General features: G+C 43.0%; 1 protein-coding gene across 1 annotated transcript in view; it reads left to right on the plus strand.

The window, feature by feature from the left end:
* Positions 1 to 3,639: 3,639 nt before the first annotated feature.
* The window catches only part of STMN2 (stathmin 2), a 39,467-nt gene continuing 23,088 nt past the window's right edge, over positions 3,640 to 20,018 (plus strand). The window contains exon 1 of the mRNA XM_048286946.1: positions 3,640 to 3,868. Coding sequence (XP_048142903.1) covers positions 3,850 to 3,868 — 19 coding nt within the window. The 5' untranslated portion in view covers positions 3,640 to 3,849. The remainder of the gene's footprint in view (positions 3,869 to 20,018) is intronic.

The raw sequence follows: 20,018 nt of genomic DNA on the forward strand, positions 1-20,018 counted from the left end.
AAATAAAACATCAAATAGTGCTCAAAAAGGGAGTACCATCCATCTTGCTATGTATGTAGAGAGAAAAAAATAGCATGTGAGTATAAAATTTAAAACTCTATCATTATATAAATGCATAGGAACAGTAATTAAGGTTGTATAGGCACCATTCTTCTTTGAGTTTTGAAGACATCATTGTACAGTCTGAACAATATCTTTTATCATAAGTTTTGGCAAGGACTTGAAAGTAACAGGGATGTAAACAAATAATGAAATAATTACTAAGTAATTTTCTAAAATTTCATAGACACAAAGAGAAATCACTCTGGAAGGCCTAAAGAAGGAGTAGAATTGAACAAATAGAAAAAAAAATCAGCTCCTATGAATAAGGTCCATTACATTTCCTAATGACAAAGGTTAAGTGTAAACAATTCTCCCAAAATTCAGTGGGAAAAAAACCTGACTTTTCAGGTTATTAAAGAAAACTAAACAAGGTGGCAAAGCCTCCCAGCCTATGCAGTGGAAATGCATAGCACACGCACAGAATAAGAGATTCATGACCTATTCCCATCTCTGTGATTCACATTTCAGTGCCAATGCAGTTCATTTACTTAGCAGCAATTGCCTTCAAAGTGCTGCACAAACGTTTTTCTTTCCAGTACCACCTCCCCTTCTCCCTTGTCTGCAATGGGGTAAAATGTAAAATATTTTCTAACAAATGGAGAAAAGAACAAATGGGAAAAATGAACAAAGGGTTTTCAGTGATCTGGCCATGGCTAGAGAAATGTCCAACAAAAATGGGATGAAAGCCACGCCCCACTGCTATTTAGAAGCAATTCAGAGGTGTTTTGCTCAGTAGCACATCCTTACAACCCATACAGCCACAGACCTGGAGGTAGTCTGGCCTGCAAACACATTTTAATGTCAATCAAGAAAAGGCCCAGACTGTGAAAGAAAACAAGTCCTAGCCTTGCTAGGACATGGTGGAGCTTAATTCATGCTCCTATGAAATTTATGTGAAACACAACATCAAAAAGTGGCAGTCCGTGGAACAGAAATGATGTATGAGGTGTCTGGTAACTGCTCCTGCACACGCCAAGATTTGACATGACAGTGATTGCCAAGCAATTTCTTGCACCACTTTCTCGGCACTCCCCGCCCTACGAGCCCGGGAACTGCTCCTGAGGGAGACCCGAACTGTCATCCTCGCCGTCCCACGCCCCCCAGGCCTCACAATCCTCGGAAAGGACTGCGAGGAGTCCCGGCCCCGGCCTGGGGCACCCGGGGATCGGGCCGAGGCGCCGTTCCCGGTGGCGGAGGGAGCGGGGAAGCGCTGCTGCCACTGCGGCGGCTGCAGGGAAGCGGGAAGCCAGCGCCCTCCTGCAAGGGCGGGGGAGCCTTCCCACTGTGCCGGCCGTCCCGTGCCGCTGCTTTAGCTCGGAGAATAGGAAAATCAGAACTAAAGAGAAGAGACAGACGCCGGGGCGGGTTCGCTTCCTACTGGGCGCTGCCTACAGGCGGGGGATGGGGACCCGAGCAGAGATGCTCTGTGTCAGCGCACCCCGGTGTCACGTCCCTCCCCGGGCAGCTGAGCCCCGCCGAGCCAAGCCGAGCCGCGGTGCCACCCCGTGCCAGGAAGGCATCAGGGCGACAGGGAGCGGCGGAACCGGGCGGGGCCGGCACCGAGACCCTCACCCGCTCCGCGGCTGCCGGGGTCAGCCGCACCTATCCCTGCCGGCCCCCTCCTCGTCCCTCCCTGCCGCCCTGCTTGTCTCCCGCCCCGCGTCCGACTCCCTTCCGGCCCCTCCTTGCCTGCCCGTCCCCCATCCCGCCCACCCGCCCGGTCGGGCTGCAGCTGCCCCGGGAGCGCCGCCGCCTCCAGCACCACGGAGAGCGCCCGGGTACCCTCGGCCCGCCCCGCCCGGGGACAGCCCACCCCTGCCCGGGATGGGGCCTGCGGGCGCCCGCGGCTGGGGCGACGCCCCCCTTGTATGCGCAGCACTGCGTCGTTGCTCACCATTTCCTCTCGGGAATAAGCTCCTCTGACGGACATCCAGGCACAATCCTGTCCCCTGCTCACCCAACGCCCCACAGAACCAAGGGCCCAGAAGTGAAACACCCTAGAACGCCGCCGGGTCCCGGGGCCGTCCCGCTTTCCGCGCGGGCAGAGCCTCTCAGGAAGGTGGACCGGCCCTGCATCCCGATGCCTGGTCTCATCCCCTCTGCCTGTGCCTCGGCAGGGAGCCATCACGGCGTCTGCCCCGCCTCAGCTCACATGCTGGTGTCTGTGCACGGGGATGTTTCTCTCCCCAGACGCACTTCTAGACTTTACTATTCTCATTTAAAGAAAAAAACCTAGTTTCTGCAATTCAGAAATCGTCATTAGTGTCTCAAAAGAGAAAGCTAGCCTCATGCTCATGCTCATGGTGATGCTTCACTCAAAGATGCTCTTCACTGACTTCAAGGAAGCTTGAGAAGCATAATCGTGGGTCACCTGTTCTAGGGAAGCACACACAGAGTGAGACCATCGCAGTTAGTGATGGCACACAGCGTGGCCTGTGCAGCTGCAAACAGCCCCACACAAGGAAGAACAATGGTGCCAATACCCTGCTTTTCCCACCCACCCATACACACACCATGAAACAGATCTATAAGTAGTGTCCTCCAAATTGCAAGCCCTGTGCCCTGTCTGTCTGCAAGCAGTGTGGGAGTCTGTTATCCCTGAAAGCTCTTAACAATAAGGCTGGTTATCCCCTGGGAGAGGAAAATGAGCTCCAGCTGGACAGTGTAAAGATGAGAAGGTAAAGGTGGAGCATCCTTCTCTTTGTGCCAAGGTCTTGGCTCCTCTAGGCCAGCAACTGCTTCCAGGCCTAGGAGGTGTACAAACAGGTCCCATCGCTGCCATGTTTCTAGCAAGGAGTTCAATTAACCTCCACCACATTTGTTTAGTGGCTGCCAGTTATGGCACTGGCTTTCCTCTTGCCAGGGATAGAGAATCCTTGAAATTAGTGGAGGGAATCCTTAGAACGTGTCCATCCCTTTTCATGTAATGCCCACATCAGATCTCATTCTTCACACTTTATCAAGGAAATCAAGCTCTCATCTTCCCAGTGGCTCTTACCATAGTGCATCAGGGAAGTATTTACTGACTTCTGTCCAAATTTATCCTGGTCTGGGATTTCCAGAGCCCTTTGAGAGCGTAAGCAGGTCCAGGTGCCGTTTCCCAAGGTTAAGAAAAGTTCTGCAAGACCAAGGTTAGGTCTGGGGACACTAAAACAGGTATTAAAATACAGAAATATTCAGTATAAAACAATTGTATAGGATATCTGTGTACCCTTGCAGGAGGCAAAAATAATCTGAACAGCTGTTTTACTGAAATGGTCTAGGAAATCCCTTGCAATGGTCCCTCTTCTTGTTGTATCTTTGGAATGAAATACATTAAAATGAGTTTGTGCATGTTTTACAGGTAGCAACAGCAGAGCCTTCAACACCAATAGGCTTTTTTCATGTAAGACATAAAACATTTGACATGGAATGTACTATTAACGCCAGACCGAGGGGGGAGAAGCATCCAAGGACTGATTTCCATTTCAAACTGCATTCTGGCACTTTGTACTCCAGCACCATTGGTGGATCAATATTTAATGCCCGGAGATTCTGGCTCTGCAGGAGTCATGTCAGGGGACCTCTCGAGCCAATCTGCTTGGGTAGAGGAGTGATAATTATTCATGGGCTCCTGCCTCTTGCTCCTTCTCTTGCACAGCCCCACTCTGCTGACTCAGTGCCTTATTCAGTCTTCTCTCTCTCTCTCTCCACTGCTGTAGCTGGACCCCTTTGCCTTCACCGCCTCTGAGAGCTGCAGATCCCAGCATGGCTAAAACAGCAATGGGTAAGAAAACGCCTCTCTTTTCCTTCAGCCAGTACTACGACTGCTCTCTCCTAGGTCTGCTACCTACACTGTGTGTTCTTCTCGCTATCCCAAAAGTTTAGGGAAAAAAAAAAAATCGAGAACACTGAACATATTTTTAATTTAATTGATCAGAGGAAAAAAAGCAGGGTGGGTGGGACGCGGGGCTGTTTTAGCATCGTAACCAGAGATCGGATTAATTATATACCGGTGGGTGAGGTCGGCACATGAGCACGGCATAATTTTGAAACGGTTTTCATTATTTTAAAGATGAATAGATATTATTATATATAGATATATAGATATATTTTTATATATAGATGTGTGTGTATAGATATATACATATAAAAGAAAGAAAGAAAATTAAAACAAAAACGAACGGTAAAGTTATCCCTGTTGTCAGTGTGCCTCCACCCGTCCCCGCCGGCTGGAGTCAGCGCTCCCCTCTGCCTCTGAAACCGCGTGGGGAGAAGAAAAGAGGCAGCGGGGAGAGGCACCGCCGCCCGAAAGGGGCACGGCGCGGCTCGGGGGGCTGCGGGCGGGGCCGGCCGGGCCGGCGGGGGCTCCGCGGTGCCGGGCGGGGGGGGCTGCGGCGGGGCGGACCCTGCCAGGCGCGCACTGCGGCCGGCCGCGCCCAGCCCAGCCCGGCACGGCGCGGGGCTGCGGGAGGGGGCGAGAAGGAGCCTGCGCTCGGCGTTGCCCCGGCGCTGCCCGCACCTGCAGTCTGCCGGGGGGGCCGGGGGGCCGGCTGAAGTAGGTCACTGCATCACGGAGAGCTGGTGTGCGCTAGCAGTGCCCGCCCCGCTCTCTCTCCCGGGGGGCAGCTGCCGGGGCTGTTGTTACCTTGCGTTTTCCAGCGGCAGGGAGAGCATCTCCCCCTCCCCCGCAGGAGCCGCGCCCTGCCGCCGCGGCGCGCCGCCCCCAGCCCACCCCGCCGGGCCCGGGAGCGGCCGGGCGGGGCGCGGCTCCTCCGCCCTCCCCGCCAGCCCGGCCCCGGGGGACTCCCGGGTCTTGCGGAGCCCGTCCCGTCGCGTCCCTGTTGGTCCTGCTGGTCCTGGCAGGAGCGGAGGGCGGTAGCCCGGCACTGGCCCCTTTGTTCGAGGGAGGCTGCTGGGGAGGGTGGGTGAAAAAATCCCAGTGAGGATGTGGAAGAAGGAGAGGGAGAACAGTCGTGGGGTCGGGCTGCTGAAAGCGTGCAGACCCTAACGCTCCTTGGGGTTGGTTTTTGTTGGTTTTTTGGTTTTTTGAAGAGGAATGAGGCTGGACCTGCGTTTGACGCATTCAAATTCAAGTTTTCACAATCATTCACCATTACTGTCGTACACACGCAGATCCCACAAATAAGGTTGAAGCACTCCCAACACAATTAACTGTCCTCCCCAAGAAGCAAATCCCGTTCAAATTTCCATTTGTGCAGGTTCTTGTTACCACTCTTGATCACATTGCACGAAGTTACACCAAACCCTCCTGGCACCGGCTGAAACCGATGCATTACACCAATGCATTTATCTGACTGCTTATGTTCCGCTCCCAAGGAACAATTGGTGTGGATTGAAAGCATTCTAGCCTGGCTGTGGCACCCTTGGGAACAAGGAATGAGACAGCTGTAGATGCAAATAGAGGAGGGAAGTGAGGGCTGTGGGAGCCTGGCCAGCCCTGCAGTGCCGAGCACGCCGTCCCCTCCCCACTGCAGCAATCCTGTAATCAGTATTGATAATTTGTAGTCGGTCGGGGACTTATCCCTGCAGAAGGCCTGTTAGGAATTCTGTCGCAAGGGAAGGAAGGGCTCTTCAGCCTGGTGTTAATGATCTCGCAGCACACAAGTATAAAGATTTCTGCAGCAGGAGTGATGCCAGGAATCATTAGATGTACCCAGAGACGGAGGGACTGTGTGACGCCGGTTTGTCTGTTAATCCCTGGTTAATGAGCCACCTATACCAGCAATAAAAGGCTGTGTAGCTACCTAGATCAAGTTTCAAAAAATACTAATTACAACAACATTCAATTAAAAAATTAAAGTTACTTTATTAAAAGCATCTTCCATCTTTAAACTGACAAAGCTTAAAGTATTCTCATAATTTCTTTAAACTGTATCTTCCTTGTTATAGTTATTAATAGACAAAATTTGGATCTAAGCAGCTATTAGAATAAACCACCTTATTTCAAGAGTTACTACAAGGCAACAAATTTTATTTTCATGTGGAAAACTAGATGCATTCTCAGTAATTTCCAGCTAGGGCTAAATGAGCTACATTTGTTCTATGCTCAAACTTTACCCAGTAGAACACTGAAAGAACTACAGAGTGCCGATTTTTTCCCCTGTTGAGCACCATATTTTGCAAAGTAGCAATAAAGGCTAGGTCCTGCTACCACTGGAGCCAGCAAAACATTTCTAATCAGCTTAACCCAGCCCACTATTATATTTCTGGCCCTGGTCCAGCAAGGCACTTAATCAGGTGTCTGAGCATGAGAATAGTCCTACTGGCTTTGGACAGAACTGTTCACATAACTCAGGGTAGGCAGATGCTAAATATCTTGAACAAGCCTGTGTTTGTATTCTGCCACAGAAAGCAAAATTAAGCCTCATTTTCTGTGAGACTGTGTAAAATAAAAGGTTTTCAAGGAAAGGTTCTTTTACTTACATAGGAATTTCAACAGCTGCAAGAAGTTCTGGAGATCATTACGCTCTGAATGCCCCTGAGATTTTCCTTTCTGTTTAGTTTACATAGTATATGAATTATGCATGTCACATAACCATCTTTGTTTAGTTGGGTTTTTTTTTTTTGAGTGTGTCTTTTTTGAAATTCCATGTAACACGACTGTACAGAAATTATGGGGGCTTTTAAACTTCATCCTTCCCCTGACACCATCTCCCACATGAATTTTGTATTGGATACAGGGACTCCTTCATACCTTAAGTTCCCAAGCAAATTGGATGTGTGTTACATAAATCAGTGCCTTTGCAGGTAGGGTCACTACAGACCAATCAGGCCACATACCTGGTTTGATAAACTTACTTAGTGTAAGGTCCATGGATGGCAATGTGAGGGTGAAGCAGTCTGTGATGCCACTGGAACTAAAAAAGTGTTTGAAACCATTATGTCATTGTTTCATTGTGGTGTTTTATTTAAGGAATATTTATTATTTGAACATCTTCAGATAACCATCATACAGAAGATCTCAGTCCCAATTATGGTTCCAATTTATTTTATAGGAAGCTGTTTAACAGAAATACATGGGGTATGTGTTAATAGTGTATTAAGGAAGTATTTTAATGTCAACTCCTTTTGAGATAGTCAGGAACACTGTAAGGATTATGAGGATACAGGAATTCAGGCAGGCCCATGCTCCCTCTTTCACATATCTCAGTAAAATGGATTAAACCATTGTAAAAGTGCTTCAGAGTTGCTCTTCTACTTTGTCATTTGCATTTCAGTTACAAGCTCAGACCTCGATACTTAGCTTGATGGATACAAGGCCACTGCTAAGTTTTTCTATTAACTGAGTACTACATTATTGTTTTATCTGGTGTGTAACATTCGTATGAAGTCATAAATAAGTGTATGGTTGTTAACTGGTTCAATTCTTTTAATAAGTAGGCTTTTTTTACTGCAAAGGGGTAAGAATTCTTCTGATCTGCCACTACACTTAAACAATTGTTTGATCAACAATTGCTCATGAGTGGCTATCTGAATATTAATGGCAATGACAAGCATCAAGTTAAAGAACATATGGCTAAATGCCAGGCTGAATTTGGACTGAGCACACTTCCTTCCACAGTCTTCAGTTTTTAGCTGAAGGTTTTAACCTTCTCCTTTTATAAATAAATGAACACACGTCAGCTCTGAATTATTTCCAACTGTCAGAAAATTACATATCTGTAAATAGGAAATTACTTTAAGAGAAGAATGGACATAGGCAAGAATCCGAAACAAATTTATTGTATCATAATGTTAGCAGAAATGTGATTTGACTGAGATACGACTATTCCAAATTCTTTCACTAGGAGAAGAAATCACAGACTGTGCTGAGTTGGAAGGGACCCACAAGGATCATTGAGTCCAACTCCTGGCCCTGCACAGAACATCCCCAAGAGTCACACCATGTGCCTGAGAGTATTGTCCAAACACTTATTGAACTCTGTCAGGCTTGGTGCTGTGACCACTGCCCTGGAGCACCTGTTCCAGTGCCCAAACACCCAGTGGGTGAAAAAACCTTTTCCTGATATCATTTTGATATGATAAGGAAACTGAAGTGATAACATTTCCGTTAGTTTATTTTTTTTCTGAAAACTTTTATTACTGAGCTAATATAAAAATGTTGGTAAGTAAAATTCGCTAAAGAACTGAGGTTAACACCTATTCACATTCTTTTCCTGATTTTGAAAGACTAGATTACTCTTCCTGCTATTAAGGCAGGAATAATTTTAAAAACAGTCCATATGGCTAAGGAATTATATTGCCTCATAGCAGTTCTTACTTACCCTGTGAGGTGTACAGGCAGGAGGATGGAATGTCATCTGTTCCATTTTCTTATGGAAGATATCCCATAACATACTGAGGAAATAAAAATAAAATTCAGCATCTTGAACACTTCCAAAATGTTCTCTCACCTCCACCTCCATTACCATCACCTCTTTGTCCCAATATAAGTTCTAGTTAGACTAAAAACTTCCCTGTTTAATAATGTATTCCTGTAATTAATTCACACTGATTTTGAGAATTTGAATTTTCTTTAATTGATTATTTAAGCCTGGAATTTTTTTCTTTTTTTGAATTGGTATTTGTACTACAATAGTACATTTCTCCAGATCAGCTTTTGCACACCTATTTTTTTTATTATATATACTGTGTAATCTACCCTTACGGTTAGATTTATCTCAGGTGACATTTGAATTAATTTCGTTAGAAAATAATTCTCCATTTTCAAATTAATAGCATTAATCTGAAAAAAACCAAAACAACATGACAAAGGAGAGATGGGGCACTCATATCCAGCAGTATATTTAGATAGTGTTTTAGCCTTCAAAGACTATACAATATTAACTGATTCTCCCTATTGCTGGCAGTGAGAAGTCAGCATTACTTTGTAATGTAAAACACAGGGAGCAGAAGGTTCCCATGACAGATTGGTCTGGGCAATACTTGACCTGTGCAGCATTTTCATGTAGGTCTAATTTAACTACCTTATTAGTTCACAAACAAAAGAAACAAAGAGATGCTCAGCACTCCTGAAAAATAACAAGCCTTAGGAGTCCTAAAGCAGGCATCCAAAAATGGTGTCACACCACATAATTGATATAGTTGGAAAATTAACTCACTAAAAGCTTTGCTAAAGGTAGTACAGCAAAAAAGCTGAACATAAGGGACTGAGGGTGGCATCTGGCCCTGTGACCAGTGGGCAACACCACCACTGGAAGTGAAGTCCTCCAGCAAGCCTTCTCGCAGGCTGGTGAGAGGGAGTGTAAGTTTGCCTTTCAGCTTAGGTTATCAGTCTTCAAAAGCCTTTATGCTAGCACTCTCAGTAGTTCTGCCCAAGAGGAGGAGCAAATGTTGTATCATGAAGCAGCAGTGCTTGCTTACCTCTGCAGTAACTACCTTCAAAAAATCCGCTGTCTGTTCTCCATAAAGTCACCTTTATAAACAAAAACTGTTGCCATCCTCGGGTGCCTTGTAGAGAACATGTCTTCTTCAGCATTTATCCATAAAATGGATGACAGATGAACCAACTTTGCAAATGAGTCTTGCCTCACTGGAGCCAATGGAGTACAGCCACTGGCCTCAGCACAATCAGCTGGTCTTTAGCCTATGGGGACACAGAAACTGGCAGCTGATTTGCGGGAATGGCTGCTATTCACAATTCTTCCCTCACACTTTTCTGTGGATACAGTCTGAGGTGTTGTTGATTTTCATTGGGTTTAAAAGTACTGTTGATCCCACTTGGAAGCGTGGGTCCCCACAGTGAATGTCAGCCAGCAATTCTACCTGGGACAGGTATCTCAGTCCTGCAAGGTGCTGTGTACCCATGACAGCAGTGCAGAAAGTACCTATTCCTCTAGTTGCTCAGCAAACGTTTTCAAAAACAGACAAAAATTCCTTTGGAGACCTCAATCCACATGGACCTGCATCCTGAGTCATAAAAAAAAATGGACTGATGCAGAAATGCTGGCTCCTGGGAACTGAATACTAACGACATCATGTGTCTGAGAAATACCAGCATACAAAGCTGATCTGAAATTATTTCATTTTCTCTTCCACTTACGTTTTTCTTTTTCCTGTCTGCTAATACATAATTTAACCAATGAAGTGAATTTAAGCTATTTTTGCCAGGATGTGGGGTTAAACTGGTGTGCAGCATCTGCAGAAAACATTAGGCTTTGAAGAATATATTTAGAAATGTTAATCTTTTTAAGGTATAGGTGTCAAATCCAAGCAGTTCATAAATAAATTACGATTTATCCATTCATTCCAATACACAAAACCTGTCACTGTTGTAGCAGTTATTGTGTGGAGAGGTTGTGATCCTTCACACACACAATCACAAAACAGGATCGCTAGGAGTTTTTCACCAATTTTGCCCAGGCAGGTAATTTAGTTTAGAGAGGTGGCTGAGGATAGGGTTAGTAAACTCTAAAGCACCTGTGGTGAGATACAAGCATGACTGTACCTCCACAGCATGCAGGGAGAGGTCAGCACCTCTGCCTGTGGTCAAGGTCTGCCCAGAGTGAATGTACTCCTAATTCAGTGACCCAGAGGAAAATGCAGAGAGGAATGGTGAGACTTCAGCTGTCCCTTGGGCACTTCACCCACAGCCACAGAGAAGCCCTGGTTTTGTCTCTTCCATTGTGGTGGCTGGAGAAGAAGAGGTGGTAATGTGTGCACTCCTGCCCCTGAGCCAAACAGCTGGTGGTTGGTCTCCAGGTGTGGTGCTGGAATGTTGTGGCCCTTGTCCCTGTGTGTCCTCCCTCCCCACAGACCACCAGACCACCGAGCTGTGTCTTCTTTCCACTCTCCCATGGGAAGAATATCATGCTAGAGAGAGGAAAAGAGTGCACAGAGAAGGGAGGATGACCTACCCCTAGGAACTGGGGACCCCAGGAGCATCGCTAGATTTTGCATGATATGGCAAAATAGAAACAGTTGTGGGAGCAGAAAACACAGCATGAGTTTCTTTGGGTGGTGGTTAGGACCCTTTGGCTTGAATTTCCTCATTCTGAGAGTTTGACCCCAGCTCTGGCATTTCCCAGTGAAAGATGTCACTGTAGGCAGTTGTTCCAAAGGGCAGGAGTAAGACAGCCAGCAGCATTTCTCCTCAGCTGCATTTTAAAAGAAAACTGTGGCTGCTCCTCTGTTTATGAAGAATCCTTCCAGGAAACAGGGTACACAGATTTCTTCAGAAGACTGACTGTGAGCTGGAAGAACACGCAATTCCCAATGTTAGTGGATTAAACATTTCAAGTCTGAGGCATCCTTGCTTGTCCAAAGTCTAGCACCCTTCAGTGCACACCAATTTGAAGAGCACAAATTGTGTTTTTCTGTATTCTCATGACCTCTCCTCATCTGTGCAGGAATTTCTAGGATCCAAGTTTTCGATTTAGAAACCTGAGTTTTCTTAAGCATCATTTTAGGCTCCTAGTTCCTTTATTGGATTTGTAGGTTAATCATTTTATGACCTGACTTTCTCTGCATTAAGACAGGGATAATCTTGGGTACTTACCTCAGAGCTGGGATGTGAGGTTATGTTCCATACTGCATGGAAATACGTAACCATGCTCTGATGTTACAGAAGTTGCCAGAATCCATACTGATCAGATTAGGAAACAGAGCAACTTACCTACTAAAGCTGTATTAACATTCTGTGCTATTGAGGGACTTTTTTATAATCCTTAGGGAGCTTCTCAGGTAAAGAAAAAATAATAATATGTGTATTTTATACTACTGACTGGCATAGGGTTCTACAAACTGAGAATTTACCCTAAGCTAAGGTACACTCTACCTGAAGGTAGATGAAGTGCCTTTTAATGCTTAAGGCTTTTACATTTAAATATATTCACTAGTCACTAAGTAGCTGTAATTTTTCATCTTGATGCTATTTTTGATGCTTTCAAAATTATTGAAAGCACAAATTGTCCTTTTGAACTAAGATTTCTGATAAAATACATGTTCAACTTCTTCCTCTGGTTTCCACTAGGATAACTCTTGATGCCATTTCATTGGCAGAGCTCCCTGGAGTGATAATATTATCACGGGTATTCTTTTTTCTTTTTCAAAAGACTGTGGAGACCACAGACATGTCAAAGATGCACTAATTTTTTTTTAGCAACACTGCTACATGGAAGTGTAGCAAAATCTACATTTTTTGGTTTACTACTATTTTTGCACTGCAAATCATCCAGTTACCCGAATGGAGCTGTAAGAAATGTTGCATGTACCTAGGAAATCTTAAAAGAAATGCATGAATCAATCTCCATAATTTTTCAAAGACATTTTTGGAAGTGAAATTCACTTCTGTAACCCATTTTATTAGTCAGTTAACTGCTTTAATATATTTTTTGCTTACTTTATTCATGTGAAAGGAAAGGGCTCACTCACTTGTCACTCAAGTCATATTTATATCACTTGAATATACCTTCTTTGTCTCCAGGTACTGGTGTTTATTAAATGTATTATGTAGATGTAATACAAAAAGCTATTTCTAAGATAATATCTTTTCTATGTGCTCAGATATTTTTTGATGCTCTCCAGACTGAAGTTAGAGAGCTTTCAATATTATATGCTGTAGGTAGGAATGAAGCCCTGATTCCTGATTTAAAAACCTAAGTGTTTAATATTTGTCAACAATAATGTTCTCAAGGCAAATACCTTCTTGCTGGGAAATGATGTTCTAAGTCTAAATATCATCATTTTCCAGGTAAAATATCAATAATGACTTCTTAAGAAAAGTAACAGGAAGATATTTATCTTAAATTGCATTGATGATTCAAGTTACTCCATTTTGAAGTGCATTCACTTTTTTCGCAGTGAAACATTAAGAGAAATACCTTACTTAGAGAATCATACTGCATTTGATTAACAGTGTAAATCCCCTTGTTGTGAGGGGCCTGAAAAACAGTATTAAACATGATAGAGGTATTTTCAAGTCCTCTGCAAAATTCTAATTACCAGTTTGCACAGTTTGCCAGTGCTGTTCAAGAGGTCTCATGTCTGCTGGCATCCTGGTTTCTGCACAAAGATGTGCACGGGTCTGTCAAGGGTAAAAAATTGCAATAGGAACAAATATTGAACCCATGCAGCAAAATCAAGGCATTTAGATAAGCAAGCAGGTAATCTACAATATGAAGGTTGCAAAATTATATTTAGTACTTTTCTATGTAGTTATACAAATAGAATTTCCAAGATTAAAACAAAATTAAGAAAAAGTATGGTGGAAACAGAGTATTATATGAGATGGACCCCAGTTTGGATCATCTATTCCCTGACTGACTTTACCTGCTTGGCTTTCCTTATTTATTTTTTTTTTTTTTAATTTGTCTGCTCTTGGCAATTACTTCCACAACGCAGATTCATCTCTCATCTCTTCACACAACTTCTTCATTCTTGTAATCCTTCACACTTCTCTGAGGCCAGAAGGGGAGGAATTGAGACCACAGGATAGTTTTTTTCTCTCATTTCCAGTGCTCCTCTGGTCCACAGCATCACTCTCAGCCCACATGGAATCAGAATCCAGCACAAAGTGGCTTAAGAGAAACTGGCTGTAAAGCTTGGGTTTGTGTATTTCAGACACGGCTGAAGGCTGAAATCCAGTATTTCACTGACTTATTCCATGGCCAGGCCTGGACAGATTCTTCAAATGAAGAATGATTCCCTAGCACAAAGGACTAGAACCTTTCAAAGAAGTGCAATAACCACTCGTTTAGTTTACCACATGCATGTATTTTTCCCTAGTCATTTTCACAGAAATAGTGAAATGTTTTTAGTTAAAAGCTTCTCCAAAATTCATCAAGAGGCAGCCAAGAAAACTGTAGACCAAACTGAAGTGTAACAATGTGGTGTTCAGTGGAAGGACGTATTTTCTAACGCAGTAGAAGAAACAAAGCAGCACAAGATGGGAAATAGCAATGGCTGGCTGTGGTTTCCCGTGTAAATGGTTAAGATGTGCAAAGGCCAGGAACACTCATCTTGCTAGAATTAGATCCTAAACCAGTGGAACTATGGGTGTGATAGACTCATGTTGATTTACATCTGATAAACCTGGTTTTCTCCCTTTAAATCTCCCAAAGCATCAACTTAGAAGGAAATATCTTCTTTATTATTTTAAAAAATCATGTGAGAGCCAGCTACACTAAAAAAAAAAGGAGAATTTAATTATGCAGAAAAATGAACTTTTTTTTTTTACTGGAAAAAGAACTTGATCATATAATGAAAGAGACAGAAGAGGCTGTAACAAATTGATATTTGGATATATCTAACTCCTGCTACTTTTAGAACATATTAAAAATCCGATGGACAATCCAGTTCTGGAAGTTTGATAAGTCTGTTATAAAGGACAGGCTGAACAACAAAGAAGTTCTGATTTGCCATTGCCATGACAGATTTTTGATGCTGGTGCACAGTGCCCTGAAAATCTCGCTATTGCAAGATCATTTTTTTTAATTCTAAATGAGACAAACACCCTTACACCAACAATCAGTGGAGCATCTCTGCAGGGATCAGCTCCTCATGTGGTTAATTTAGTAGCAGAGCAGCATCTCTGAATTCATCAAGATTTTCTTCTAAGTGGAGGCCAGTATTGCAGAAAAAATAGACACAGACAGAGACAGCTGCAAAGAGAGAGATAGACTGCCAGGGCAAATGTACTCTAGACATATTCAGTAATATTTTGGGATAGAAAAAATACCACTAAATTGAAAAACAGTAAAAAAGAGGGAAGGAGAAGAGAAAGATGAAAAAGAGAGGTGGGTCATGAAAGACTTAATTGGGAGCAGTCACATTCCTGAAAGTCCATATAAATTGTTACAGGGTAGACATTTATGCATTAATTTTATGTCTTCAAAAATCAAAGTGCTTCTATTATGCAAATCTGAGCAAAGCTACTTAAAACACAGGTCACTTCGCTGCGATCAGTGGTTCTTGTTTTAGTTTTATTGTAGCATCAATTGTAATAAAAGTATCCCACCAGCAAATGTTCCCTCTCCGCCAATTTAATCAATTCTGAATAATTTACTAATTTCTTGGCGCCATCAGCATGGTTTCCAAGAAGAGGCTGTCATTCTTTATCTTCCTTTATTTTTCTTGCTAATTTTATACATCTGGTTAGCATATTCAATAATATTTATAATCTATGCCCAACCATGATAGATTTTAGCAATATGCTGTTGAGAGGTGTCATTATTTTTGTTATGGAGGCAATCAAATGTTTGCATATATGCATAAAGTCATGGCAGGATACGATAGTAGATGTATAAATCTGATAATTAGTAGTAAGAACTGCATAGATTGTTCAGGTAAAGATCCCATAGAAAGATCTGAAAGCCACAGAGTGTCAGATGCATGTCATCCAGAAGGGTTTGATTCTGTCATTTCATTAATCTTGAGTACCTGATATGTTGTCCCTTAAGCCACCTCTTTGCGCAATAATCCCTCACCTTCCTGATAGCCCTCCACTGGACCTTCATCTGCTCCTCCATGTCCCTCTTAAATTGGGGGACCCAAGACTGAATGCAGTACCTCAGGTGCAGCTCCACAGCACCAAACACCTTCCATCGATTGTGAACCCAACCCCTCCTGCTGATTCATGCACGCCTCTGCTTCCTTTCTCTGTCTTCCAAACCTGGACCATTTAAAAGAAACATTGAAGAAATAGCAAAAAAAAAAAACCCACCCCAAACCCAAACTCTTCCTTGTGAGACTTTTGGAGCCAACCTACACATGCTGAACTTATTTCTGCAAATTTATTTATTTTTTTAAAACAGTCACTTCTCCAGTATCCATTCCTATTTTGGTTCTTATTCATCCTTGAGCACTGACAGTAATGGGTTTGGGAACCCATCATCCAAAACCTCACTTGGGCATTTGTACTTTTTTTGGACTGTGGAGAAGACTAACAGAAAATTATCCTATGTCTTTCAATGCTGTAAAAATAGATTTTCACACTAGCCCCAGTTTCTAGATTTGGTGACCTGCCAAAAGATACTTCTTGTAGTCATCCTGCTGCCCACTTGTTAGCAGAATACCAAGTGAAAAGATGAGTTTTACAGAATCTGCTTTGTATCGACATGGCTGATGAGGGAGTTGCTGTCATTTTTTCTTACTCTGTGCAGTGCTTTCAAAGTCCTTCAAAACCTGAAGACATTATTTTTGAATCAAAGGATTCCTCCAAAGATAAACATGCCTTTGATAGGCTTCCTAAATAAGGAGACTATCTTAAATTAGGGATTACATTTCTCTAAACCCAGAAATACAGTCCTTTGTAATATCTCATAATTAAATACAGCCCCTTGCTCCCACATATACCCCACTGAGTAGACTTAAAATTGCATAAAAACATTTTCATCTCTATAGTCTTTGTTATAAAAAAGGGGAATTAAGCCTTACAACATAAAGCATCAGAATAACACAGTTTCCATTATCACACCTCCTTGGGTTTAAAGCAAAATCTTCCACAATTATGAGTTATGTCGGCAGGCAAACTCCAATATCAAACAGTTTTATATGAAAACTCAGAAGTTACTTACTAGGAGCTTGTTTTGTTCAGGCATTCAAATTTAAGATACTATTGTTAATTAACACCATTATAATGTGTGTCCCATTGTATTATTGCAAGGATTGGAATTCTTCCTTTGTAAGTAATCTACTTACATGTGTCATTTGCAATTGTGTACAGAAAGCAAACTTTTTAAAGAAAATGCCTTTATTCAGACTGATGAGACATTCTTATTTTGGCATGTCCCACAAAATTTAAATTCCATTCAGAACCCAGAAGTAAATTGGATTTTCCAGACTGTCTCCTTTCATTGTCTTTTGCATTTTGACATTTAGTCGGTAGTCATGGCAGCCAGTAAGAATGATTGTGTAGCAGAAAGATGCAGTTACACATATTTGGCTTTGGGTTCAGTACATTAAATACATGGGAATTGCTCAGAATCAGCCATTAAACTTAAAAAAAATAAAGTATATATATATATATATATATATATACATACACATATACTTTTTTATGTATAGAAATATATATAAACTGAGTAATGAATGCTTCTATGTATTTGATTTTTCAGACCCTATAAAATGGGGTTTCTAGTCTATATGAAATGATTAGTTTTGAAAGATACTATCTACAGCCTTCACAGCAGCATATTTTCTCTTAAATGGATTCTCCTGATATTTATGGTGTGAAAACAATTGCAGTAGGTTTTGCACTCAGTGCGATGGCTCAACAAGCAAGGAATGCATTTAATTATTGTAATGCAAAGACTGAGAGTCCAACCCTGCAAGAAATCATAATTGCGTTTATATCATATCATACAAACACAAATTTCTACTTAGCTGATGGCCGTGCTTCTTTTTTTTTCTTTTTGTCTAGAGAAAGAGAAGAAAATAAAAGGCACCTTGCAATTTATTTTGCTTACTGTTCTGAGCCTCTAGTTACAACTAAATAATATTTTGGCCTTCATCAGGTCAAAGCACAATTTTGAAAATACTGTAAGATGTGAAAGGTATCTGTACTTTGGAATGGCACAGGTTAATGAAGGTTGTGTTTACAACCCTTATATGAGTTATAAAAATGTCATCTTTTATATCAGACTTACAGTCCTGCTAAAACCACATATCTGCATTTCTGAGCCAGAAAAATGGCAAGGACCAGCCTGTCTGTTAATGGAAGCTCTCACTGTAGCAATCTATCTCTGTTCCTTTGATCAAGGTACTCCACAACAGCTGAATGATGGAAACAGAAAAAGTTGGATTCCTTACCCATTCTTTCTTAACTGCTTGCTTTTCCTAAACAATTTTGGGCCATTCCTTTCCTTGATGCTGTATCAATGACTTGCTTTCAAAACATGTGGGTAGTTCTGCTAGAATATGCTTTCTGGAGAAGCTCAGTATGAACGATTTGACTGTAATCTCAGCACAGAGATGAGGGGATGGATTTCATAATGTAAGATCAGCTACAAGTCCAGAAAGGATCTGCTGTGTCCAGATGCAAAAAAACACTAGCAGAACTCCTATTTCAGCCATGAAGACTGGCAATATGCAAGGTTGTGTCATTAGTCTCCAAGCAGGATAAAAAATGGAGGGCTTGGAATAAAATGACACTCAGTGTCAAGTGTCAGTGGGTAATGCATGGCCAGGTGATGCACAACCAGAAGAGTTTGTCAAGCCTACATAAAGGTATAAGGGTGATGCAAATTTAAGTCAGTGGAAGCCACTGAAGACGTCACCAGGAAAAACTGAACAAATGCCACTGTTCGAAACACACATGGCTGACGGTGAGATTCAGATAAATAAAAGTGATACTGGCAGCCCGCTCTCTCACACGCTGCTCTAGTAACCCAGTCTTGCTGTGCTGGAACAGAACCCGTAGCATGATTCATACCTTGGGAAGATGCTGTTTGATCATAGTAGGCTGCATGACTAAACCGTTGCCGTTCTATTTCATCACATTTGATTTGCATCCTCCCTCAAGGGGCTGTTTCACCAGCCAGCACCTGTATTCCCTGCAGCACTCAAAAAGAGACAGCCTGTGCCAACAGAGGTGTCACTTATACAGAATTCAGGAGAGCTCTATTCCCCAGGAATCTTTCCTACAGAACAGGTCTGTGACCTGAGGCTTTTTTCTTTACCTCTGGGTCATTTTTTCTGCAGCATCCCTTGCCTTTCTTTCTCACACCATAAGCTCTGTGGCGTAGGTTGTTTGCATTTGACACATTTTTACAGAAAGCAGCACAGATCTCAGCTGGGCCCCTGCATACTCCCACAATGCGAGGATGAGATGACCTTGAGAGCATACTGGGAGGCAGCAGCCACCCCTGATGGCCTAGTCCTAGGTGTTCTGCTAGGTTCTCTGCTTGAGGCATCAGAGAAGGTTGGAGTGCTCAACACAAGGACTTGAAATTTCACTTCCCCCCAGTGCTCAGTTCAGCACCAGGCTGCAGACACGCTGCTGCTGTGGTGGCTGAAGCCTGCATGCTGCTGAGAAAAAGTGGGCTGCTTGCAGGCTTGGCAGCTTCCAACCTGTAGTTCAGTTCTCCCCACCCCACACTTAGAAAGATACTGAAGAAGTTCCAGCTCCTTTACAAGTCCTTCCCTGGTGCTTCAGTCACCAGAGTGACTCCAGAACCAAGGCAAGCACCACAGCTTTGTACCCAGGAAACAGCTGGGCTCAGGGAGCTCCTGAACACTACATGTCCACTTCTGAGAGAAGGATCAGCAATCTGGGCTTGTCCTATTGCAGGGAAGTCCTGAAGCAAATTCCACTAGGCTGATGTTATGGAAGGCTCATAGCCCCAGTCCCAGGAATGCTGAGACAAGATAACCTACATATAGCAAGGCTAGGGTGTTTGTGTTGAAGAGAGTCTCTCAAAAGCCTTCTGCTTCCCTGGCCTTCAGGTATGTGCATCCAGATTCCTGAAAACACTGCTTTTGTAGCCTGCATGGAGATTGAGATCCTGGTTCAGTGATGCTTTCCAGGAGGGATCTTCAAAGCCATGTCAATGGAAGCTTTGGAGTGAAATATCTGTCTTTTTAACCCATTTTATATGTAACCTGTCTCAGAAGTGTAAAAGAGTTTAATGGCTTTGTGTCCTGGTGAAAGGGTGTATCACAACCCTTCAGGCATGGAGCGCCAAGGAAATACATTACACACCGTGAGCACAAAGTCATGGGAGGCAAATCCACCCATTCAAAAACTCCAGAGCTCAAGGTTTTGTTTCTTAAATCATTCATATAAGACTCTAAGTTGATAGATCAGGGGATAGGGGTTTTTCTTGAGAACAGGAAAATTAGTGATAGAATCAGACCCAGAATGATACATGAAGAATCCTTACTACTACTCTAACAGGAGTCCTAAGCTAAAACAGATTTTTTTGTGAGAGATGACAGAGCTAAGCTTGCTGCAATGCCAATCACAAGAAACTGTT

Source organism: Corvus hawaiiensis, chromosome 26 (assembly GCF_020740725.1).
Source record: "Corvus hawaiiensis isolate bCorHaw1 chromosome 26, bCorHaw1.pri.cur, whole genome shotgun sequence".
Lineage (NCBI taxonomy): Eukaryota > Metazoa > Chordata > Aves > Passeriformes > Corvidae > Corvus > Corvus hawaiiensis.